Source organism: Lagenorhynchus albirostris, chromosome 17, assembly GCF_949774975.1.
Source record: "Lagenorhynchus albirostris chromosome 17, mLagAlb1.1, whole genome shotgun sequence".
Classification (NCBI taxonomy): domain Eukaryota; kingdom Metazoa; phylum Chordata; class Mammalia; order Artiodactyla; family Delphinidae; genus Lagenorhynchus; species Lagenorhynchus albirostris.
In genome coordinates this window covers 35,193,436-35,219,438 of record NC_083111.1, presented here as the reverse complement: position 1 = coordinate 35,219,438, position 26,003 = coordinate 35,193,436, and the positions used below count along the sequence as shown (strand labels likewise).

General features: G+C 40.1%; 2 protein-coding genes and 1 long non-coding RNA gene across 7 annotated transcripts in view; 2 read left to right on the top strand and 1 right to left on the bottom strand.

Annotated features, from left to right (window-relative positions):
• LOC132508361 (UDP-N-acetylglucosamine--peptide N-acetylglucosaminyltransferase 110 kDa subunit-like) overlaps nucleotides 1-26,003 on the bottom strand; it is a 162,041-nt gene that overhangs the window by 69,833 nt on the left and 66,205 nt on the right. The window lies entirely within an intron of this gene.
• LOC132508363 (UDP-N-acetylglucosamine--peptide N-acetylglucosaminyltransferase 110 kDa subunit-like) lies at nucleotides 9,837-13,223 on the top strand. The gene has a single exon (XM_060128501.1). The coding sequence runs from the start codon at nucleotides 9,922-9,924 to the stop codon at nucleotides 13,060-13,062; it is 3,141 nt and encodes a 1,046-aa protein (XP_059984484.1). The 5' UTR covers nucleotides 9,837-9,921; the 3' UTR covers nucleotides 13,063-13,223.
• Nucleotides 19,485-20,897, top strand: LOC132507885 (uncharacterized). Its single transcript, XR_009536355.1, has 2 exons — nucleotides 19,485-19,763; nucleotides 20,384-20,897. It is a non-coding gene; the product is annotated as an uncharacterized LOC132507885 (long non-coding RNA).

The following is a 26,003-nucleotide window of genomic DNA, read 5'->3' as shown; positions in this document are numbered from 1 at the left end:
CCGCCAATTTTTATCTTTTTATTGGAGAGCTTAATCCACTTACTTTTTCAAAAATTACTGATGAGGAAGAACTTAATTCTGTCTGTTTCCTGGTTGTTTTCTGTATGTCTTATGCATTTTTTGCCCCTCATTTACTCCATTACTGACTTCTTCTGTGCTTAGCCGATTTTGTTGTAGTGAACTCTTGATTCCTTTTTCATTTCTTTTTGCATATAGTCTATTGATATTTTCTTTGTGGTTATCAAGAAGATTACATTTACCCTTCTAAAGTTCAACCAATATCATTTGAATTGAAACCAACTTCAATAGCACACAGAAACTCTGTTCCTCTACAGTTCCATTCCTCCTCCTTACATTATTGTTGTCACAAATTACACCTTTATACTTTGTGAGCCCAATAACATGGATTTATGATTATTTTATGCATTTGTTTTTTCAGTCATGTAAGAAATAAAAAGTAGAGTTACAAGCCAGTAGCACAATACTGGCTTTAGTATCTGCCCATGTATTTATCTTTACTGGAGATTTCTATTTCTTTATACAGCTTCGAGTTGCTGTCTAGTGTCCTTTCATTTCAACCTGAAGGTTCAATTTAGCATTTGTCATAGGGCAGTGTTAGGAAGTTGTAAAACAAACGCCCTCAGCCTTTGTTCATCTGGGAATGTGTTAATTTCTCCCTAAGTTTTGAAACCAGTTTGGCCAAATATAGAATTCTTGGTGGACAGTTTTTTTCTTTCAGCACTTTAAATATGTCTGGCCTCTTGCCTCCATGGTTTCAGATAGGAAATTAGCTATGAATCTTTTTGAGGATCCCTGCTTTGTAACAGATTTGTTTTTTCTTTCTCCTTTGGGAGTAAAGATTCTTTCTCTGTCTTTTGGCATCTGAGAGTTTGATTATACTGTTTCTTGTTGTGGCGTTCCTTGAGTTTCTCTTAGTCCTGAAATCAGGCAAAGATTTACAGCAACCAAACACATACTGAACCAGGGAAGAGGCAATTTGAAAATGGCAGGAAAGCTTTGTGGCATTTTTACTTGCCCTTGCCCCATCTACTCTTAGTGTAGTGGTGGTCTTAAAGTGGTGGGGTCTTAATGCAGTGATAGTCTTAAAGTAGCAGCAGACCATTCGTAGTATGGGGCCCTCAATCCTGCTTCAGGAGGGAGCAGAAGAGCCCATACTCTCGGATTATTATGTGTATCTGTTCTAACCTGTCTGGGAGCTACCTGAAGGACTGACACAAGATGCTTATCTCTGTCTTAGCTAACCTGGAACACAGTCTGGAAAAGCAGTGGTCGTTGCTCAAAAAAAGTGCAAGGTGAACTGACAAAGCACAGATGGCTGGGGCAGAAGACTGTGCATTGAAATACAATAGACCACATAAGATGCAGGAGCAAAAGTTGGGGGAGATTCTTTGGGAACTTAGAACATACAAAAAGTACACATGTGTCCAGAGAAATTAAGAAAGCCACATGCATACTCAAGATAAGATGCATGCTCTGAAAACACCAGAGGAGTCTCTAAGCTTTTACCATGGGCTGAGCCCTGAACTCAGTGCAGGTCAGCTAAATGTTGAAGGAGTGATCCAGCAATCTGCACAATGGGGAGAGGTGTGTGGTTTTGAGTGTGCATGTGGATGTGCTTGTGTATATTTGTTTTTGTTTGTCTTAGGTGCAGGAATTCAAGGACATCTCTGTCAAAACATTAGCTAAACATGAACTAAAGGAACAGAGACTTCAGTGCCTACATACGATAAGGGGTACAGTCATTGCAAAACTAGTTTGGAAAGGTCCCTAAACAAACAGACTACTACAGCCTTCAACAATCCAAAGCCCAGAAAACCCTGGGAAAGTGGGAGAATCTGATTTCCATAGACACCACAGTACAATATTTGAAAGCCAAATGTTCAACCAAAAAACTCACAAGGTATACAAAGACATGGAAAAGTATGGTCCATTTAAGAAAACAAATTAATTGATGAAACCATCCCTAAGGAAGCCCAGACTTTTCTCCATTGCATATTCTTGCCTCCTTTGTCATAGATTCATTGACCACAAGTGCATGGGTTTCTTTCTGGGCTCTCTATTCTGTTCCAGTGATGGATGTTTTTGTGCCAGTACCATACTGTTTTGATTACTGTAGGTTTGTAGCACAGTCTGAAGCCAGGGAGCATGATTCCTCCAGTTGTGTTCTTCTTTCTCAAGACTGTTTTAGCTATTCAGGATCTTTTGTGTTTCCATACAAACTTTAAAATTATTTGTTCTAGGTCTGTGGAAAATGCCCTTGATATGTTGATACAGACTGCATTGAATGCGTAGATTTCCTTGGGTATGATGGTCATTTTAACAATATTAATTCTTCCAATCCGTGACCATGGTATATCTTTCCAGCTGTTTGTGTCATCTTTCATTTCTTTTATGAGAGTCATATAGTTTCCTGGGTACAGGTCTTTTACCTCCTTAGGCAGGTTTGTTCTTATGTATTTTATTCTTTTTTATGCGATTGTAAATGGGATTGTTTCCTTAATTTCTCTTTCTGATAGTTCACTGTGAGTGTATAGAAATACAAAATTTATATATAGAAATCTATTGTATCCTGCAAATTTACCAAGTTCATGTTTGAGCTCGAATAGTTTTTTGATGGTGTCTTTCAGATTTTCTATGTATCATGCCATCTGCAAACAGTGACAGTTTTACTTTTTCCTTTCCATTTTGGAGTCCTTTTATTTATTTATTTTTTCTTGTCTGATTGCTGTGGCTAGGACTTCCAAAACTCTGTTCAATAAAAGTGGTGAGAGTGGGCATCCTTGTCTTGTTCCTGATCTTAGGGGAAATGCTTTCAGCTTTTCACCATTGAGTATGTTAGCTATGGGCTTGTCATATATGGCCTTTATTATGTTGAGGTATGTTCCCTCTATGCCCACTTTCTGGAGAGTTTTTACCATGAATGGATATTGAATTTTTTCAAAAGCTTTTTCTGCATCTATTGAGATGATCGTACGGTTTTTAGTCTTCAGTTTGTTACTGTGATGATAAGAGACCTAAGACAGCTACAGAGGCTAAGTGACCTTTCCTTCCCTGAATGGGTAGGTATCCTTGTTCTGCCTTCTAATTGAGTTAGTATCTGAGTAAAGAACTGCCAGGTGTCATTTAGTTCACAATACACTGCTGTGGCAATATAGAAATGAATTTGCCTAAGTCATTTGGCTTTTCTCAATTATAGTAAATGAATATACTGAATGAATACTTCAACTTAAGGAAATGTTCTTAAAAATACATTAATGTAGGCAACTTCAGTGGAGAACTGAAATCAAAACAAAACATTCAGGTAAAGGGTTGAAATAAAAGTACACTCAGTTGTATCCAGTTTCCTCTTGTAAATCTCTCTTTTTAATTTGAGTGGACAGTCACTTGAGAATATCTGACTTGGGGCTAAGGAAATCTAAGCCTTCTTGGCCACACTGTATTCTCTTATGTCATTTACTAAAGACACCAGGTGGGCTGCTGAAAAAATCGTGGGAAAAATCAATCCCTCACATCCAAAGGGCGGCTCTTGAAAATATGTGTGTTGTTGTAGTTATTTTGCTCTTCTGGCCTCAGAAGTTCTAATCTTAACCTTAGCCCCTCATGGAGAGAGACTTTGTAAACCAATTCCCACATTACTCATTATGTGACTGTTGAAAAAGAGCAACCCAGCTCTTTTCCTGTGCTTTCAACCAGTTATCTTCTTCAAAAATCTGTTTGGATTGTTATACCTTAATCTTGCCTGGCAAGGGACTTATGGGAAGGTTCTTATTGTTTGAAAGTTTGGTGCCAGTATCTGCAAAGAAAGAAGAAAGATGTGTTTATCAAACATCCCAATAGTGAAGGTGTGTGAAAGCAACTTTTGAAAAAGTTAATCTGTCAGAGTTTAGCCGTATTATTACATTTTATTTTATTCATTGAAAATAAATAATTATCAATGAATCCTTTCTAGATTTTCTAGTTTCCCAAAGTTCCCTGTATTCACATTCTAAGAGGAAAAATGGTATTTTAAGTCACTGCTCTCCACCTTATATTATTTACAATCACTCCTCGTGACCTCTTCCTTCCAGGAAACTTGATCCTGAGAAGTGTCCTTTGTTTGTCTTTGTGGAATAAGTGATGAGGATGCATCCTGGAGACCTGTGAGATGTTCAACTTGTGGCATAATGAAACTAGGATGGAGAGTTCTGGAAAGATCTGGAAAGGTGGCTGGCAGAGTGTGGCCAGATGTGGTGGGAGAAGAGAGACGTACAGAGAGAGGGAGAGGAAATTTTCAGAGGGAGAAAATGAAACAAATAATTAAATAAGTTTTGTTGTGTGGTGTGGGACACAAGCCTTTCTCTCCCCCTTTCCTTCACAATGTCTTTGTTAAAGACTGTGTTTTTCATTAGTTTTACTAAGATAGGATTTGCTGTTTTGTTTGGATACTGAGAATGGACCCATGGAAACAGTTACATTTGGGTTATCTCTGACTGTCTTTAATGAAGAACATAAATATTGGCCACACTATCTATGCACACGCTATCACCATGCCTTTTTTGTTCTCTGTTCATATATCTAAGTCCTCTTCTTTCTTTAAGGTCAATCTCAAATCTCATCTGAAATGTACATTTATTGATAGATTCAACCCATAATGAACTGTCCCTTCTTTGTCCTCCTTAGGCTCTGATTATTTACAAAAACTCATTTTTGAACTTAGAAACTGTCCAATATGATATATTAGTTATTTCACCAGCATATGTTATATCCTCAACACAATTATACGCTTTTGTGAGGCTGGGATCATACATTCTGTAATTTTTCTCAGTACTTACACTTACTTTGATAAAAAGCGCATTCATTCATCTAAACATCATTTATTGGGTGTTAATTAAATATCTCAACTCAGTAAATATTGTTTGAATGAATGCATGCATGAATGAGGGAGTGTGCAATAGGTAGCCTAATGTACCGCCCAATGTGAGAAAACCAAAAACATAAACACAAAAGCAAGCCAAAAAGTGGACCAGGACTTTCTGTAAAATATCCTGCTTTTTGTTGGATGATGCCATGATAATCAAGATGCTCCTGAAAGGTCTTAATAGCTGACCAAGAATAGTAAACAATTGAAATTCTCTCAGGCTTCTTCAACCCTATCACTGGACACATTTATACCTCTCAGGAGTGGTATTAAAAGAAGAGATTAATAAAGCTTTTATAGATGAGTTGATAAATCTCTAAAGATTTAAGTCTTCATTGCCTGCTAGGTTTTCTCTATTTTGGGTTTCCAAAAGATTTCAATAAACCACAGGATAATTAAAAATCAGACATTATCTTTCTTACCTTGATGTTTTTTGATGGTAAACACCTTTTTATTGTCTCCATAGTGCTGCCTAGTTTCCACCAGTACAGTACTTAAGTGAATTTTGCTCTGGATGTTGAATATTACTTAAATAACTAAAGTAACTTCCTCAGAATTATTATTCTATTCTGGTTAGGTTACTATCTGCTCTGGTTTGTTAAAATTTCCCTTTAGAGTGGTTTTAATTTTGTTTCTGATAGGGTCCTAGGATTTATTGCCACACCCATCCTGCATCTGTTTTTCTTTGAATTACTCTCCTTGCAGTTTCTGATTCATACAGGGCCTTACAGGTTAGTGACAACCTGGCCATCACAACGCTGGGAAGGAGAGGCCTACTTTTCAGAGGTGTTGATGTTTTCTGTACCTGAAGGTTTTCAAGAGATATCAAGCTTCCTCACCACCGCCCTTGGCCCTCTTAATGGACTAAGCAGTTCCTCATGAAATTTCTGTAGGATATCTGTACCAACTTCTCAATATTGTTCCATCCTGAGTCTATAAATTCCTGGCCTCAAGGTAATGTTAGATTTCTAGCTCCAGCCCCTATTTACATAAGGCCTATACTAAGGAACGGAACCCACAGACATCAGTCCACTCTTCTTTCTCTGGATTTAATTTCTCTGTTACTTTCTGAAACATGCAGGTGTTCCTTTCTTTCTTTTAATCTCAGCTATGTCCTTTTAACTTTTTCAAAATTGACCCAGAATTTACATGTGTCTCCAGTAAGAGTACATTAAATTGAGCTTAGTCTGCTATTCTACTGGCATATTTGAGATCCAGATAATTTGCTACTTAACTGGATTCAATGACCTGTATATTTCAGGCATCTAAAACTCACCATGTTCCAAATTTCCCTCCTTATAGTTAGTAATTTTCTTGGGAATCTGGATGAGATTAAATGGAATAAAGTTAGTGAGTGGCCCAGGAATGCCTGAAAGTTTGTTTGTCAGAGTGGCCAGGGAAAGTTAAGCAAGGAAGAAAAGCAAATGAAAAACAGAATCCCATTATTATGGCTGAGTTTACTCCCAGGATTCCATGCAGAGCTCTCTGTAGAGCTGGGTTGGGTTATAACTTATGCCAGAGCTCTACATGGGGCTGACACCATCTCATGCCAAGCTCTCAGTTCTGGGCTCACGTCATCTCTGGTCCACTCTGTGGAGTGGAAACTTTGGAGGAATGGCCAATGTGTTCCGCGGTGTAGGAAGAGGGAAATTATGAATGTGACTTTCTAAATTGTGGAGGAACTAACCGCTGTAAATGTGCCTTGAACTATGTTGTTTAATTTGACCAGTCAGATCAATGACTTTCCCCTTGAATGAAATGCTGCTACGTATATGAGCAGAAAAACAAAACTGGTATAAGGAATAGATAGCTAGTGGGAAGCTTCCGCATAGCACAGGGAGATGCGCTCGGTGCTTTGTGACCACCTAGAGGGGTGGGATAGGGAGGGTGGGAGGGAGGGAGATGCAAGAGGGAGGAGACATGGGGACATATGTATAACTGATTTACTTTGTTATAAAGCAGAAACTAACACACCATTGTAAAGCAATTATACTCCAATAAAGATGTTACCAAAAAAACTGGTATAAGGAGATGGAGAGACTGGGAGTCTTATTTTCCCACCAATTTACTTTGCCTCTGACCATGACCTTCCCTTTGAGTCTCCTAGACCTTGGGGATGATCGCAGCCCCTTGGGTTGGGTGACGGCAACCCCATCTTCACTAGAACCTCTATAGTTAACTTTGATTTTTCCCACTCTGTCTATCCATCCCATGTATGCAGTCAGACATTTGATCATGGACTTTTCCTGACAAAATATGCTTGAATCTAACCATTTCTTTTCACTCCCACTGCTACTGCTATTGTCACTGCCTTAACTAGGGCTTTATCTTTAAGTTCTTTATATAAATATATAAATATCTATATATAAATATAATATACAAATAAATAAAATATAATATTAATTCTGATGATTTGAAAGTCTTTTCTTGATAAAGACTTTTCCTGATAAAGACACACAATATCTTATATAAATATTTTTGTATTATCTGTTCTTAGAATTTTAGCCATATGATTCTATCTCTTGGTTTGTCTAGAACTTTTTGATTGAATGCTGGCTATTTTATTTGGCTTTTTTTGTTTTTCTCAGTGCAAACGTTGTTTTGCTTCAAAATATTTTATTCTACCTGGAAGTAGCAAATCTTCAAATTACAATTTTTTAAATGCTTTCAAATATCAATACTATAGGTGTCACATAATCTAGAAAAATGACATTTAAAAATTAACTACTGCCAGATGTGTCTCTATAAACCTTTTCCCCCACTCTTTTAGCTATATATTCTTTAACTGCCTCCTCATACGACAGTTTATGTATTTTCGAAATAAAATTTTAAGAAATAAACTTTGTAGTTTTTAGACATAGATTTCTTGTAGCATGGTTGATTAGAATTTGCTTCTAGTTATTAATAGTTTAGAAAAGTTTATTTCAGCTTCACAATTTATTATTGATAATGTCACATTCATTTTCATTGTTAACTTTGAGAAAACCTCTATGGATTACTTCCTCATAAGTATTTACTATTATAAATGCATTACTGATTTCAGTACTGCTATAGGTTTGTGCATTACAGGGATTCTGATAAAATACTCATTCATACCATGCCATTACACACATTGTTGATGGAGTATATTCATTCATTCATTCATTCATTCATTTATTTTTGGCTGTGTTGGGTCTTCGTTGCTGTGCGCAGGCTTTCTCTACTTGCAGGGACTGGGGGCTACTCTTCGTTGCGGTGCACAGGCTTCTCATTGCGGTGGCTTCTTTTGTTGCAGAGCACGGGCGCTAGGCACGGAGGCTTCAGTAGTTGTGGCTCGCAGGCTCAATAGTCGTGGCTCACGGGCTCTAGAGCGCAGGTTCCGTAGTTGTGGCACACCGGCTTAGTTGCTCCGTGACATGTGGGATCTTCCCGGACCAGGACTCGAACCCTTGTCCCCTGCATTGGCAGGTGGCTTCTTAACCACTGCGCCATCAGGGAAGCCCCTGGAGTATATTCTTGACAGAAGAAAATTTCCGTTTTGACTAAGCATTAATGAGAACTGGATCTTTGACTTATCTTTCACATGCCTGATGATTGAAATAATTTTCCACAGATTAGCTTCTGGTTTTGTACTTTTCAGTTCTTTTTTTCTTCTTCAAACGCACATGCTTTGAGAGCTGTGAAGTGCAAGACATGGCTATATTGTAAGGTGGTTTTTGTCCTTATGCTTCTGTGTCTTGTGCTAGGTTAAGTCAGTAGAGTAGTCAGTATGAGTACTGGAAGTTATCCCTGTAATGCGATAGTATATAGTCAATTACATATGGCGGTGTCTGAAAATCACGTAATAGCCTCACTTAAACATCTCCTTAGGGCTTCCCTGGTGGCGCAGTGGTTGAGAGTCCACCTGCCGACGCAGGGGACACAGGTTCGTGTCCCGGTCCGGGAAGATCCCACATGCCGCGGAGCGGCTAGGCCCGTGAGCCATGGCCGCTGAGCCTGTGCGTCCAGAGCCTGTGCTCCACAACGGGAGAGGCCACAACAGTGAGAGGCCCGCGTACCACAGAAAAAGGAAAATCTCCTTAGCCAGATTTCAAAAAAGCCTGTGGCCATTCCAGTATGATCCAACATAGCAGAATATGATAGAAGGAAAATTGGCAAAGAAAGAGATGCTGGTCTTACCTGATGGAAGTTAAAATATCTCACTTCTGACAATTTTGCAAAAACTTATAATTCCATGAACTAATTTCTAGGGTTCTTCATAGGACCTAAAAAGGAACCCATAGAGTTGTGGAACAACAATAGAAGCTGCTGTGATGAGAAGCCCAGGCACCGCAACAAAGAGTAGCCCCCGCTCGCCACAACTAGAGAAAGTCTGCACGCAGCATTGAAGACCCAACGCAGCCAAAATAAAAATAAATAAATAAAGATAAATTTAATTTTAAAAAAGTAATACTCAGGTTTGAGGCATGAGAAGTATGATGAGGAGAAATTAGCTAATCCTTTCAGAACTTTTAAAATATCAAACTCAGTCTCTAAGATTTTAGCACTATATACAACATTGGTTACTTATTAGTGGTTTGGGAAGGCCAATTTAAAATTTTCTGATCTTACTGTATTGAAATTCACGGCCCTAATGTTTTCCACATTGACTACATGAATGATGAAGTAAAGTCAATCATGTATTTCCTTTCCAACTGGACAGAAAACAAAATTTTAAAAAGTGTTTGGACTACTGACTTTTGATTTCTTCTAAGGCAAGTGTATAGGTAATTTTTATTCCCTGATTAGGAGAAAAATGGTGGAAGAGGGCAGGGTTAAGAATTAAGATTTCAAGAGCGTGAGAGGTAGATGGCCAACCAGAGTTCCTAAGTTTCAGTGCGTGTAACTGTTGCCGCCGCTTAAGCCTGCCAAAGCAGTGGTACGGCTGCTGCCCTCGTATTTGCTACCTCTAGAAACGTTCTTGCCAGTAGTGGCAGCAGCGGGACTCAATTACCCCCTTTTCTCACTCTCTCCAGAAGCTCCAGATGGCGTCTTCTGTGGGCAACGTGGCCGACAGCACAGAACCAATGAAACGTATGCTTTCCTTCCAAGGGTTAGCTGAGTTGGTACATCGAGAGTATCAGGCAGGAGATTTTGAGGCAGCTGAGAGACACTGCATGCAGCTGTGGAGACAAGAGCCAGACAATACTGGAGTACTTTTATTACTTTCATCTCTACACTTCCAGTGTCGAAGGCTGGACAGATCTGCCCACTTTAGTACTCTGGCAATTAAACAGAACCCTCTTCTGGCAGAAGCCTATTCGAATTTGGGGAATGTGTACAAGGAAAGAGGGCAGTTGCAGGAAGCAATTGAGCATTACCGGCATGCATTGCATCTCAAACCAGATTTCATCGATGGTTATATTAACCTGGCAGCCGCTTTGGTAGCAGCAGGCGACATGGAAGGGGCAGTACAAGCTTACCTCTCTGCTCTTCAGTGCAATCCTGATTTGTACTGTGTTCGCAGTGACCTGGGGAACCTGCTCAAAGCCCTGGGTCGCTTGGAAGGAGCCAAGGCATGTTATTTGAAAGCAATGGAGACGCAACCGAACTTTGCAGTAGCTTGGAGTAATCTTGGCTGTGTTTTCAATGCACAAGGGGAGATTTGGCTTGCAATTCATCACTTTGAAAAGGCTGTCACGCTTGACCCCAATTTTCTGGATGCTTATATCAATTTAGGAAATATCTTGAAAGAGGCACGGATTTTTGACAGAGCTGTGGCAGCTTACCTTTGTGCCCTAAGCTTGAGCCCAAATCATGCAGTGGTACATGCCAACCTGGCTTGTGTATACTATGAGCAAGGCCTGATGGATCTGGCAGTAGACACCTACAGGCGAGCTATTGAATTGCAACCACATTTCCCTGATGCTTACTGCAACCTAGCCAACGCTCTGGAAGAGAAGGGCAGTGTTGCCGAAGCAGAAGATTGTTATAATACAGCTCTGCGGCTGTGTCCCACCCATGCAGACTCTCTGAATAACCTAGCCAATATCAAAGGAGACCAGGGAAACTTTGAAGAGGCAGTTCGCTTGTATTGTAAAGCATTAGAAGTCTTCCCAGAGTTTGCTGTTGCCCATTCAAATTTAGCAAGTGTATTGCAGCAGCAGGGAAAACTGCAGGAAGCTCTGATGCATTATAAGGAGGCTGTTCGAATCAGTCCTACCTTTGCTGATGCCTACTGTAACATGGGAGACACTCTAAAGGAGATGCAGGATGTTCAGGGAGCCTTGCAGTGTTATACTCGTGCCATTCAGATTAACCCTGCACTTGCGGATGCCCACAGCAATCTGGCTTCCATTCACAAGTATTCAGGGAATATTCCAGAAGCAATTGCTTTTTATCGCACTGCTCTGAAGCTTGAACCTGATTTTCCTGACGCTTATTGTGATTTGGCTCATTGCCTGCAGATTGTCTGTGATTGGACAGACTATGATGAGCGAATGAAGAAGTTGGTCAGCATTGTGGCTGACCAACTGGAGAAGAATAGGTTGCCTTCTGTGCAGCCTCATCATAGTATGCTCTATCCTCTTTCTCATGGCTTCAGGAAGGCTATTGCTGAGAGCCATGGGAACCTCTGCTTGGATGAGATCAGTGTCCTTCATAAACCACCGTACGAACATCCAAAAGACTTGAAGCTCAGTGATGGTCGACTGCGTGTAGGATACATGAGTTCTGACTTTGGGAATCATCCTACTTCTCATCTTATGCAGTCTATTCCAGGCATGCACAATCCTGATAAATTTGAGGTATTCTGTTATGCCCTGAGCCCAGATGATGGCACAAACTTCCGAGCGAAGGTGATGGCAGAAGCCCATCATTTCACTGATCTTTCTCAGATTCCATGCAATGGGAAAGCAGCTGATCGCATCCATCAAGATGGTATACACATCCTTGTAAATATGAATGGTTATACCAGGGGTGCTCGAAATGAACTCTTTGCTCTCAGGCCAGCTCCTATTCAGGCAATGTGGCTGGGCTACCCTGGGACCAGTGGCGTGCTTTTCATGGATTATATCATCACTGATCAGGAAACTTCACCTGCTGAAGTTGCTGAGCAGTATTCTGAGAAACTGGCTTATATGCCCCATACTTTCTTTATTGGTGATCATGCTAATATGTTCCCTCACCTGAAGAAGAAGGCAGTCATCGATTTTAAGTCCAATGGGCACATTTATGACAATTGGATTGTGCTGAATGGCATCGACCTCAAAGCATTTCTTGATAGTCTCCCAGATGTGCAGATTGTCAAGATGAAATGTCCTGATGGAGGAGACAACGCAGACAGCAGTAATACGGCTCTTAATATGCCTGTCATTCCTATGAATACTATTGCAGAGGCAGTTATTGAAATGATTAACAGAGGACAAATTCAGATAACAATTAATGGATTCAGTCTTAGCAATGGACTGGCAACTACCCAGATCAACATTAAGGCTGCCACTGGAGAGGAGGTTCCCCGTACCATTATTGTAACCACACGTTCTCAGTACGGGTTACCGGAAGATGCCATTGTGTACTGTAACTTCAATCAGTTATATAAAATTGACCCATCTACTTTGCAGATGTGGGCAAATATCCTGAAGCGTGTTCCCAATAGCGTACTGTGGCTGTTGCGTTTTCCAGCAGTAGGAGAACCTAATATTCAACAGTATGCACAAAATATGGGCCTTCCCCAGAAGCGTATCATTTTTTCACCTGTTGCTCCTAAAGAGGAACATGTTCGGAGAGGCCAGCTGGCTGATGTCTGCTTGGACACTCCACTCTGTAATGGACACACCACAGGGATGGATGTCCTTTGGTCAGGGACACCCGTGGTGACTATGCCAGGAGAGACTCTTGCTTCCCGAGTTGCAGCTTCCCAGCTCACTTGTTTAGGCTGTCTTGAGCTTATTGCTCAAAATAGACAAGAATATGAAGACATAGCTGTGAAACTGGGAACTGATCTAGAATACCTGAAGAAAATTCGTGGCAAAGTCTGGAAGCAGAGAACATCTAGCCCTCTGTTCAACACCAAACAATACACAATGGACCTAGAGCGGCTCTATCTACAGATGTGGGAGCATTACGCAGCTGGCAACAAACCTGATCACATGATTAAGCCTGTTGAAGTCACTGAGTCGGCCTAAATAATGACTGTGTGCACAGGAGAATTACCCTGTACCTGAGCCTCAACCTTCTGGGGGAAAGGGAACTACTTTTTCCTTATCTGTACAATACCATGCTGCAGATGGGTGACAGACAATGATAAGAAATAGCACAGCCAGACTTGCTTCCTGCATGATCATGATCATGATAGGGAGAGACACAAGAGATGGGAAACTGCTGTTCCACAAGGAGTCTCCATAGAATTTTGCAGCAGCCAGGTGTCTGGAAGGTCTGGAAGGTAAGTCTGGAAGGTCTGCTCTCTCTTGGTCTTCCATGGGATGGATGGTTAGTGTGGAAGGGAGATAGAGATTGCCCAGCCGTTTTGTGATTCTCATGGATTGACTGAGTCTTCTGAATTAATATTTTTCTTTATATTTTGGGTATTGGAGCTTTTAAAAATGTTTGGTTTCAGGTATTTTTATTCATGTGAAGTGTGTATGATTCTCTTGAGATAAGCTTTTAAGCTAAAATATTCCTTGTTTTAGTTTCTGAACTCTACAGATAAATGGGGACTTTGCTGGTGTAATCTTTTTATAGGTTTTGTAAACCACTTGAGCCTATATCAGTCATTTTAGTGTCTGACATAATGTTCGGAACTATCAGTGCTTTGTTGGTTTATAGATGATGGCTTAAATTCTTTTCCTGGTCCGTTTCCTTCTTCCCTTCCCCCCACTTTAAAAATTCTCCTGTAACTTGGCTAACAAAAAACCAAGTCTGATTCAAAACCTCCCAGAGTGTTTCTCTTAACCGCATCATCTGGTGCCAAATGAAGATTCTTAGGAGTGATTATTAATTCTGAAGGGCACAGTTGTGGTACTGTCACTGATGATAATAATAATGGATTTTTGGCCTAGAGTTTTGACCTATTTCACCAGTGTTTTACCGTTGACTGCCCCTCTATGCTGCTTCCAAAAGGGATAGTGTGTGTTAAGATTTTTACTTTCATTTCTAATGTTTGTTTGTTTGTTTTAGTGAGTCCTGTTCTACCTTTTTCTTTCAGCAGAAATGAAATCCCAGGTAAGTATAAGTATTCAAATATTTGATCAGTAAGTCACAGTTATCTCCAGTACATTAAATAACTTTCATCAAAAAACATGTTATAGGTAAAAAGCTCTGAAGGACCAGCTATGTATATGATAATTATGTTTCAGACCTTCTAGGGTATTATATATAATAACTTGTCTTCTGGACGTGGTCTTGAAGTCTTTATGGATTCAGTCTCAGTAGTAGCGAACTGCACTGCTACTTGGTTTGGAGTACAAATTAGACTTTAGCCCTCCTGGAGGTTGAGTTTTTGGTATTGAAAACCATAGGAATGAAATTATTGTATTTCAACAAAGGATCGAGGGCTTGAGGCTTAAACAAGGCAACATACGTGTGGGAAGCAGTCAGCCTTGAGGGCAGGTAAGGACATGCCAGGCATGCCGCCGCTGCTCGAAGGGACTGTCCCTACTTGTTCCCCTCCTTGTTCCATTCCATGGGAGATAAATCACCAGAGCCCAGAGATCAGAAAGAATGTAAAATGAGACAAGCAAAGCTGTCTCCCCCCTGCACATGCAGGTTATTTTTGATGCTTCTGGGTTTATGGGTTTCCTCCCAGGGAAGTTAACCTTGAGCCGAGACAGTCTGTAGATAATGTAATCCACCATCTGGCAACCTTCCGATTTCTAGGCTAGATAATCTGCAACTGTAGCATAATAAAATTTGCCTTGCAACCATCAGTTGTCTTGGTCCTTCTGACCCCATGCGTCGGTGCTACTTCAGTTCCTTACCCCTTCCCTTCTGACCCTGGGCGGTGAGATCCTCTTTCTCCGGCTGGTCCGCGGCAAGTGGCACTCGAACAGGGACCTGAAGCGTGAAGGCAATTAAAAGAAAAAGAAAGTGCAGGTAAGAGAACCCTTATGCAAAATATGTGTGGCCACCAGTAAAAGTGAAACTAATAGAGGCATAAGGCAATAGTCAGAAGTAAAATAAGATGGGGCAAAAGGGCTCAAAGATGTATGAATTATTTGCTCAGGTTTTACTTCTGATGCTTAGAGCTCGGGGTAATAAAGTTTCTGAACTTTATTGTTGACTGAATTTTTACAGCATATCCATGGTGTATCTCCCTGGTTTCCTGATGGCGGCTCTGTTGACATAGAAATCTGGCAGAAAGTTGGAGAAGATTTAAAAAATTATTACGAGTCTCGAGGGCCTACTCATACTCCTGTTGTTACATATAGTTTGTGGAATCTGATAAAAATATGTTTAGATTCTTCTCATGATAGTGTTGATTTGAATGTAAAGTCAGAAAAACATAAGCCTCTGACAGAAGGAGAGACTGTATTATCAACTACTGTGTCGCCACTTCCTAAACCGAAAGAGCTAATTAATTTAAATATTTTAGATGAAGAGGAACATTTCGACTTAACAGATGAGGCTTGTAAACATAAAAGAGAGAAATATCCTGAGGATGATTTTCTAATGGCTGTGATAGATAAGTCAGTGAAAAAGCTGCAGGTTAATAAGGACTGTCTTCCTCAAAAATCTACATCTGTAAAAATGCAGAGTCCCTTGCAGCGCGCTGTACAAGGAGCAATAAAACGAGGAGAAGGTCCTATTTTCTGTTGTCCCGTCATAGAAAGACCTGATCCTAATAATCCTCAACAAGCTACTAGGGAGCATCATCCTCTCCCTTTGAAAGTTTTGAAAGATTGAAAATCTGCCTGTGCTCAATATGGGCCCACTGCTCCTTTTACTACTGCTATGGTTGACAGGAGAAGCTCTTCCCCCCGCTGATTGGAAGTCTATTGCACGAGCTTGTTTAAATGGTGGAGATTATTTAATATGGAAGTTTGATTTTTATGAAGGGGCTGCTGAACAAGCAGAAAAGAATGCTGCCCATAATATTCCAGTTGATTATCATATGCTGATTGGGGAAGGACAATATCTTTCTTTACAAGATCAATTAACTTATCCCTTTGTTGCTTATCCTCAAATAAATCATTTGGCATTACAAGCCTGGAGGAAGTGTCCTTCTACACACAAAACTGAAGATCTTTCAAAACATAGACAGGGACCTGATGAACCATATGCTGATTTTGTAGATAGGTTGTCACAGGCGGTGGGGAGACTCATTGTGGACGGACTCACTGGTACGATTGTAGTTAAGCAACTTGCTTTTGAAAATGCTAATAATGCGTGTCAGGCTGCGATTCGACCTTGGAGAAAACGGGGAACATTGGAGGATTATATTCGCCTTTGTGCAGACATTGGGCCTACTTATATACAGGGTGCTGCTGTGGCTGCAGCATTAACTAAAGTGGGGTTTAAAAACAATCAAAAGAAAACAAAGACTTGATTTAAATGTGGAAAGGCAGGTCCTTTTGCTAGAGAATGTAGGTCTTTTAATTCTAACCCTAGTCCTTCCGTCCCTACTCAAAAACCTCCAGATGGTCAGAAAATCCCTGGTTTATGCCCTAAATGCAATAGGGGAAAACATTGGGCACAAGATTGTTGCTCAGTGGCCCACAAGGATGGGCCACCACTGTCGAGAAACTCTTCCCAGGGCCTTCCCCGGCCCCAACAAATAATAAGGGCAATGTCTGTGTATCCTCCTCAAATTATCAATCAGACATTAACCAAAACCAAAAACATACAATATCCTCACTCTCCAGAGCAACACCAGGAAGTGCAGGACTGGAGCTCAGTACCTCCGCCCGATATGTATTAACTCCTGAAATGGGTCCTCAGGCCCTCTCTACGGGCATCTGTGGACCTTTACCCAAGGGTTTGAGGGGACTATTATTGGGAAGAAGTAGTGTCACCATGAAAGGTTTAACTGTTATGCCAGGAGTCATAGATTCTGACTACGAAGGAGAAATAAAAGTCATGGCACAAACTATTAAAAATATAATAACTATTTCTCCTGGTGATCAAATTGCACAATTGCTACTTTTGCCCTTTGTACCTCATGGACAAATTTTACAACATCAAAAGAGAGAAACAAAGGCTTTTGGATCGTCTAATGCTGCCTACTGGATTCAGAAGATAGGGAGAGAACGTCCAGAAATGAAATGAACCATTAACGGAAAGGTTTTTTCAGGTTTGTTAGACACTGGAGCTGATGTCTCTTGTTATGACGCAGGTACACTGGCCTAAACGTTGGCCCATTAGTCCTACTATTACAGAACTTCACGGAATAGGACAAAGTTCTTCTCCTATGCAAAGTAGTCAGTTTTTTTTATGGCAAGATAGTGAGGGCCATTCAGGATATTTCCAGCCTTATGTTTTGCCTGGGCTGCCTTTAAACCTCTGGGGCCGAGATATATTAAAAGAAATGGTAGTATTACTTTATAGTCCAAACTCTCAAGTCTCTAATATGACGTTGGATCAAGGATTTCTTCCCACAAAAGGGCTGGGAACAAATCAACAAGGAACTGTCTGTCCTATTGATGTGAAAATAAAAAATGATAGACAAGGTTTGGGTTTTTCTTAGGGGCCTTGGATTCTCCACTCACTGCTGATCCCATTACTTGGCTGACTGATGACCCTGTATGGGTGGACCAATGGCCCCTCACAAAGGAGAGATGAGAAGCTGCAGAACAATTAGTACTGGAACAATTAGGGCATTTAGAAATTTCCAGTAGTCCTTGGAATACTCCTATTTTTTTATTTTTTTTTTATTTTTTTTTAAACCGTTATCTTTTTTTTTTTTTTTTTTTTTTTTTTTTTTGCGGTACGCGGGCCTCTCACTGTTGTGGCCTCTCCCGTTGCGGAGCACAGGCTCCGGACGCGCAGGCTCAGCGGCCATGGCTCACGGGCCCAGCCGCTCCGCAGCATGTGGGATCTTCCCGGACCGGGGCACGAACCCGTGTCCCCTGCATCGGCAGGCGGCCTCTCAACCACTGCGCCACCAGGGAAGCCCGGAATACTCCTATTTTTATTATCAAGAAAAAATCTGGAAAATATAGGTTATTACAGGATCTAAGAGCTGTTAATAAAACTATGCTAATAATGGGAGCTCTTCAACCAGGCCTACCCTCTCCAACAGCCATACCACACAATTATCATCTTTTAGTTATAGATTTAAAAGATTGTTTTTTCACTATTCCTTTGTTTCCTGAAGATAGAAAACATTTTGCTTTTATCTTGCCTGCCTTAAATTTTAAGGAACCCATGAGGAGATTTCAATGGAAAGTATTGCCTCAGGGCATGGCAAATAGTCCTACGTTATGCCAAAAATATGTGGCTCAGGCCTTGACTCCTGTGAGAAAAAGGTTTCCATCGTTATATCTCATACATTATATGGATGATATACTTTTAGCCACTGATAATATTTCTTTATTAGAGACTGCTTTTCAATTTTTACAACAGTCCTTACAATCATTTGCCTTGGTCATTGCCTCAAAAAAAATTCAAAGACAATCTCCATTTTTATATTTGGGAAAATATATTGATAACACTACCAGTAGGCCTCAAAAACTGCAAATTTGAGTTGATAATTTAAAAACATTAAATGCTTTTCAAAAATTACTTGGAGATATTAATTGGCTAAGGCCTTCCTTAAAACTTACTACTGCTCAATTACAGCCTTTGTTTGATATTCTTAAAGGTGACTCAGATCCTTCTTCTTCACGCTCTATGACTCCAGAAGGATTTCAAGCTTTACAAATAGTCAATAGATCTATCAGTTCTACACAATTAACTAGAATTCATACTCACCTTCCAATTTTCTTAATAATTTGTCCAACTCCTCATGTGCCTACTGCCGCCTTATGGCAAACTGTTGGAATTATTGAATAGATTCATATGAAATCTACACCCTCTAAAGTTATTAACCCTTATTATGAACTTATTAGTAATTTAATAATGCAAGGTAGAACTAGATGCTTACAACCTATAAGTATAGAACCTTCTCAAATTATTATCCCTTATTCAGTTAGTCAACAAAATTGGCTTTTTCAACATAGTAATGAATGGGGTCTTGCTCTTGCAGGATTTTCAGGTACCTTGGAATGCCATTACCCTGCTGATAAATTGATCCAATTCAGCAAACTTAACTCATATCTTTCCTTCTATAATTAGGCAACAGCCTGTTCCTCATGTACCTTCGGTTTTTACGGACGGTTCTTCTTCAGGAGTGGCTACTGTAATCACTGACGACGGAACAAACCTCGTTAAAGAAACTTCCTTGACTTCAGCTCAGCGTGTTGAACTGTATGCTGTCATTATGTCTTTTAAACATTTGCCTTCTATATCTTTTAATTTGTTTTCTGATAGTAAATATCTTATTAGCTTGTGATTTCTTCTGGAGACTGCGAGCATAGGACATACTAATGACCCTGAATTATCATCCTCTTTTCGTTTGCTTCAACAGCTTATTCGTTCCCATGATGGTCCTGTCGCAGGTCTGTATATCCGTGCTCATTCTAACTTGCCTGGTCCATTGACTAAACTTAATGCGACTGCAGATGTTTTAACTCGATCTAAACGTGATCTTTATCCTGTACATTTTCCTCCCAAGAATAGAGTTGAAGTTACTCCTCCTCCTCAATCTCTTTTCCCTAAAGCAGGACATGTCCCAATTTACCGTACTCCTCCTTTCCGTTCGTCATGCTGTCAAGAATGGCTAATATACTGCATTCATTATCTTCATACTCTTGATACTCATGGTCCATGTCCTGGACACCCTCATATTATGGTAAGTTATGATCAAACTGCTTCACAAGCAGCACAGCAGTTGCACGCTTTACACCGTCAGTCAGCGGCTACATTACACACACAATTTTCCCTTACTGGTGAAGCCGCCCCACAAATTGTTAAGCAATGCCCACAATGCTTACCTCACCTTCCCGTTCCACATTATGTTGTTAATCCTCGTGGATTATTACCTAGACATTTATGGCAAATGGATGTTACTCATATCCCGTCTTTTGGGAAATTACAGTTTGTTCATGTCACTATCGACACTTATTCTGGTTTCCTCTGTGCTACAGCACAGACCGGAGAAGCTACTAAACATGTTATCACTCATTTATTACACTGTTTTGCTTTCATGAACCTTCCCAAAATTATTAAAACAGATAATGGGCCCGCTGCTTTTGCAACATTTTGTAATTCATTACAAAATTACCCATATTACAGGCATTCCATATAATCCTCAAGGACAAGGTATTATAGAACGTGCAAATAGATCTTTAAAGCTAACTATTGAAAAAATAAAAAGGGGGGAATTGTATAGAACAACGCCACATAACCTTACAAATCATGCTCTGTTTATTTTAAATGTTCTCACTGTTGACAAATTTGGCTGCTCTGCAGGGGGAAGGTTGGTGGCTGAGCCAAGATTGGCCTCTCAATCTCCGGAGGTCCTCTGGAAAGATCCGTTAACCAGCACTTGGCGTGGTCCTGATCCTGTGTTGATTTGGGGACGTGGTCACGTGTGTATCTTTCCCAGATCAGCGCCTGGACCTTGCTGGCTTCCTGAGCGCTTAGTCAAGCAAATAGATGGCTCGCCACAGCTCACCTAGTTCAGAAGATGAAGAAGCTCTGCACCTCTCCGGAAAATTTGACAGTGTTGATTGAGAAAAAGAAGAAGAAGAGGAGACCACTTGCCAGGACGACTCAAAGGAGTGATGTTCCAACTTGGGGACAAATTAAACAACTGGTTTCATGAGTTCAAGAGTCAGTGAAACAACAGAATAATCCTGTTACACCTGTAACTTTATTTTTGGTTATGTTGGCAACCATTTCATGTGTTCCCTCTGTTAATGCAGCAACTTACTGGGCCTGTGTACCTGATCCTCCACTATTACAACCCATATCTTGGTCTGAAGCAGAGTTTCCTGTATTTTACAATGATAAGTGTTTATGGGCCTCTTATTGGGAATATAAAACAAATCAATATGTCTGTAAATTATACTAACTGGTTTAGTACCCATCCTGTCTGTCTTAGCCCATTGAATCTGGAAACTGGATGTGTAAAGGCTATTAGTTATGAGCATACAGATGTTTATGAGGGAACGGATCAATCAGTTTGTCAGGCTCTCCAGGCATCCTTCGTTTTACAGGAACCAACATTACTCTTACACGCCCGGCTACCAGCCGACGAGAGGATCTTAAGGATACCATCATTTGGTATAAAATGGGCAAGCTATTAATATTAGAGGTCAAATCTCATAGGCCTCACCACTTAGGGATTCCGCTATTACTATAGCCAAGGTTACAGGTGAAGATTCAGGAAATTATTTCTGTATGAAGCGTTTACTTGGAGGACAAGGGATACTTATAGCTGGACATAAGGTTACTATGCTTAACAGAAAATCAAAAAATCAATTGCCTCCCCTTATGACCGTTAACTTTCCTGGATCCAATTTTGAACGTTGCAATGCATCTTGGAATAATAACCAAATATGGTGTACTATAGGTTATACCAAGGTGTCAATTCTTATCTCTTCTTTTCCCATCATAGATAGGTTTATCACATTTCAAAAGAACTGGGATATATGGAAACTAGCTCTAACTTATTCCAATACACCTGTTATAACTTGTGTTGCTCCTCCATATACACTTTTGTGTGGTTCTATTAACATTGGTAATTCTTCCAAAGGAGGATATAATATTAGCTGTGTTAATTGTATTTTTAGCAGTTGTATGTTCCCTTCTGCAGGAACGCAATCTGTGCTTATACTAAAGCAACCCATGTATGTTATGGTGCCTGTACATCTGAGAGAACCTTGATATGAAGATACTGGAGTACAGGCATGGGTGGAAGTCTCTAAAGCCTTGCAGAGGAGACGCTTTCTTGGGTGGCTAATAGTAAGTTTACTTGCGTCGGCTGCTCTGTCTGCTACCGTGGCTACTGCCGGTCTTGCTCTTTCACAGAGTATTCATCATGCTCACTTTGCTAATCAGTTATCTCAACATACCAGTCTTGCTTTATCTTTACAAAGTCACATATATTTACGGATTAATAACAAGTTAGATGAATTTAAAAACGCAATTTTGGGGATTGGAGATCAGATGGCAGCATTAAAATTGAGGATGCGTTTAGCTTGTCATGCAAAGTATACATGGATGTGTGTTACTCCTTAAAAGTACAATGACTGTATTTGGGAATGGGAAAAAGTAAAAATGCATCTGCTGAGTGTTTGGTCAGATAATAATATTAGTCTTGATCTTAAGAAATTAAATGCTGAAATTCAGGATATACAAAATACACATCTTGATGATGTTTCGCCAGAAGATGTAATTCAAACTTTACTGGATCATTTAAAGTGGTTAAACCCTCAGTCTTGGATTACTGGAAGGTTGTCAGGATTTATTACCCTGGCCATAATTTGCCTATTATTGATAATAATCTTCTCATGTCTGTTTCGTATCCTCATGCAACAGTACACTACTCTCGGCACTAAACTTCATGGAATTATTTTGCAGCAAAAGTTAAAAAATAAAAAAGGGGGACCTGTGGGAAGCAGTCAGCCTTGAGAGCAGGTAAGGACATGCCAGGCATGCCGCCGCTGCTCGAAGGGACTGTCCCTACTTGTTCCCCTCCTTGTTCCATTCCATGGGAGATAAATCACCAGGGCCCAGAGATCAGAAAGAATGTAAAATGAGACAAGCAAAGCTGTCTTCCCCCTGCACATGCAGGTTATTTTTGATGATTCTGGGTTTATGGGTTTCCTCCCAGGGAAGTTAACCTTGAGCCGAGACAGTCTGTAGATAATGTAAACCACCATCTGGCAACCTTCCTTTTTCTAGTCTAGATAATCTGCAACTGTAGTGCAATAAAATTTGCCTTGCAACCATCAGTTGTCTTGGTCCTTCTGACCCCATGCGTCGGTGCTACTTCAGTTCCTTCTGACCCTGGGCGGTGAAATCCTCTTTCTCCGGCTGGTCCGCGGCACACATGAATATATGTTTTTGTCTTGCTGTACTGCACCTGTGCTGTCTCGTAACAGATATTTTGTCTGCTAGTAGTGTTCTAGATTATGTCTTTCCAAAGCGCTGAGGCAGTGCACCTATTCTGTAGTTGCAGCTGATGCCTGAATGTAGCCTAGCTGACAAATTATTGATTAATAAGAACTTGAATTTCTCAAAGATTTGTACTGTTAACCAAAATCTGAGCAAGGAGTCTCAAATGTAATTCTTAGCCAGAATTACATGTTAATGAACCATTTAACAGTGTGAATCAAGGAACATCAGTGTAAGGATTTCTTTTAATTTATTTTTTACCTGCTTGAGATATCAGTTAAGGTTTGCCAGCTTGGTTGCAGATGAACGGACGTTTGAAGTTCACCAAACTACTTAATGTGGGATAGGATAATAGACTTCCAGCGCCCTCAAGGCTGTGACCTTGCAGCCATTTTACATAGCACATCCTCCTCCTATAGGGATGAACCTTTCCCTGGCCCGAAAAGTAGCAGCTCTGTTGAAGCTTTGCTTATTGTAACAGGCTTTTGTTTCCAGGTTACATGTCTGTGGAAGACTTAATTCTGAATAGAGATATAGATATTACTGGAAACTAATTGTTTTTTCTATTATACTCTGATTTATCAAAGAAGTAAAACATTTAAACTGTGCTACAGAAATTCAGAAGTTGTCTTGCAATCTTTAAACAATAAATGAATGAGTTGCCCTTAAAAAAAAAAAAAGGATTAAGCAGTTAAGCTGTTGGTCCCACATCAGACAAATTTTCCTATACCTTCTGTCAATATTGTTAACAGAGACTGTTATTTTATTAATCCTTATGATCCCGTGATTCTTTCTTTCATGTTTCAGGGCACAGCAGGTGAGAGAGTGGATTTGTTAAGCTGGGTGGGTTTATCCTTCTTTTATGCGTTCATTCAATTTTATGTTCATTTACTTATTGTACACACATGGCAATAGAAGTTGCTAAAGCAATCATTGCTATTCTGCAAAACAACAAGGCACAGAAGCAGATGTCTTATTTCTGAGATTTCTCCCCCCAGGATTATTATGATTAAAGATCCTTTCCCCCCACTCCCTGGAGAGGACAAGGGGCTGCTCGCTGGAGGTTTTTTAATGACTTGGGGAAAGGCTCAAATATCCCCCCATTATGGTAATCCACCCCAGGGGCAAACCACACAAGAATATTATGAATTTATTTTATTTTTCTCTCCTTGCAAAGGTAATACTCAGCTCATTAGAATATGAAAACTATACTGTCAAATTTCAGAATTACATGGATGAAGAAAATCACCAAAGTGGCATCATATCACGTGTGTTATAGTTGTATTTACTATATTGACTATATTAACTATGTTGTGTTAACGATATATTGTATAACTATATATTGAAAAGGCAAAATGCTGTAACTTATTTCAGAGAAAATAATTATGTTGGCAAACCCCAAATTGTACACTGTAGACAGGTCCTAGGAAAAGAAGATTTAATTCATAGTGGACAAGAGGTTAGCTTCTGTTTTCAGCCATGTGCTATTTCAAGAATTAAACGTCATGAATAATACAGGATATAAGAGGAATAGTCTAAAGACGGAAAAGCACATTTTGATTAGGAAAGAGAATTTAAGGCTTAAGTCTTTTTTTTTTTTAAGGAAAACTGCCTTATTACTATGAGATAAGAAAATTGTTTCCTTCTTTTCTTCCTTGCTTTCTTCTTTTTCTTTTTTTTAACCTTTTTAATTTTGGATATTTGACCTCTAAGCTGAGATGACTGAAAATGCCTCCTCTGGGCATCAACCTTTTTGAAAGACTTTTTCCCCCTCCCTAAGGGCTATTTGTCTCTTGGAGGCATTGCCTACATTACTCACCAAGAGGCAAGCATTTGTCCTTGCACTAAATGCTGACATCTCCTGATAAGAGGGAAGCTGCAAAGTAGAAGAATTGAAGGTCAATATGTTGATAGTGGTCTCAAGAGCATTGATGTACATTTGTGTATTGGGGAGGGGGAGAGAAGCTTGAGAGTGGGCCAGTGGGGAGGGGTAAATATTTTGTGATGCTGTCTACCTATGGGCTTATAAAGTTTACAGCTGCATTAGGAGGACAAGCATTACCATTAGCATGAAAAGTTGGGCAGACCTCAGTTGCAAAAGCTTCTAGCCACACACATAGGGCAATACGTAAATGATACACCTTATTGCATTCACCCATTCACCCTCCCCTGTTCATGCGAATTGGAAATTTCAATCCATTTCAGAGAAGTAACACAACTATCGATCATTTTCCCTGGCACGAATCTTCCTAGAGCTCACGCACTAGCCCGTGTGTCTTAGATTTAATATCTGATCACTAGCTGGATTGAAGCCAAGAGGTGGTTCCCAAAGTTGCCGCACATTAGAATCACCTGGGGAACTCTGAGCCCTCCCTGTGCCCAGGCTCCTCCCTAGACCTACTGAATCAAAATCTCTGGGGCTGGGACCCAGACACCAATGTTTTTCTTAAAAGCTCTTTAGGTCATTCAAATGAGCAGCAAAGCTTGAGAAGCAGCCCAATAACGGGAACAAACTTATTTCACACAGATAAAGTGGGGCAATTCATATGTTAAAAGAACATGAATATATGTCCATGCCTCTCTCACGCTTTGTCACAGTTTACCCTTCCCCCTCCCCATATCCTCAAGTCCGTTCTCTAGTAAGTCTGTGTCTTTATTCCTGTTTTACCCCTAGGTTCTTCATGACATTTTTTTTTCTTAAATTCCATATATATGTGTTAGCATACGGTATTTGTCTCTCTCTTTCTGACTGACTTCTACACTGTTGGTGGGGATGTAAATTGGTGCAACCACTATGGAAACACTATGGCAGTTCCTCAAAAAGCTAAAAATAGAGCTACCATATGATCCAGCAATCTTACTCCTGGGCAAATATCTGGACAAAACTATAATTCGAAAACATACATGCACCCCTATGTTCACAGAAGCACTATTTATAATAGCCAAGACATGCAAACAACCTAAATGT

Coding starts and splice junctions, on each gene's coding strand:
- LOC132508363 (XM_060128501.1), top strand. CDS start 9,922: ATGGCGTCTTCTGTGGGCAACGTGGCCGACAGCACAGAACCAATGAAA.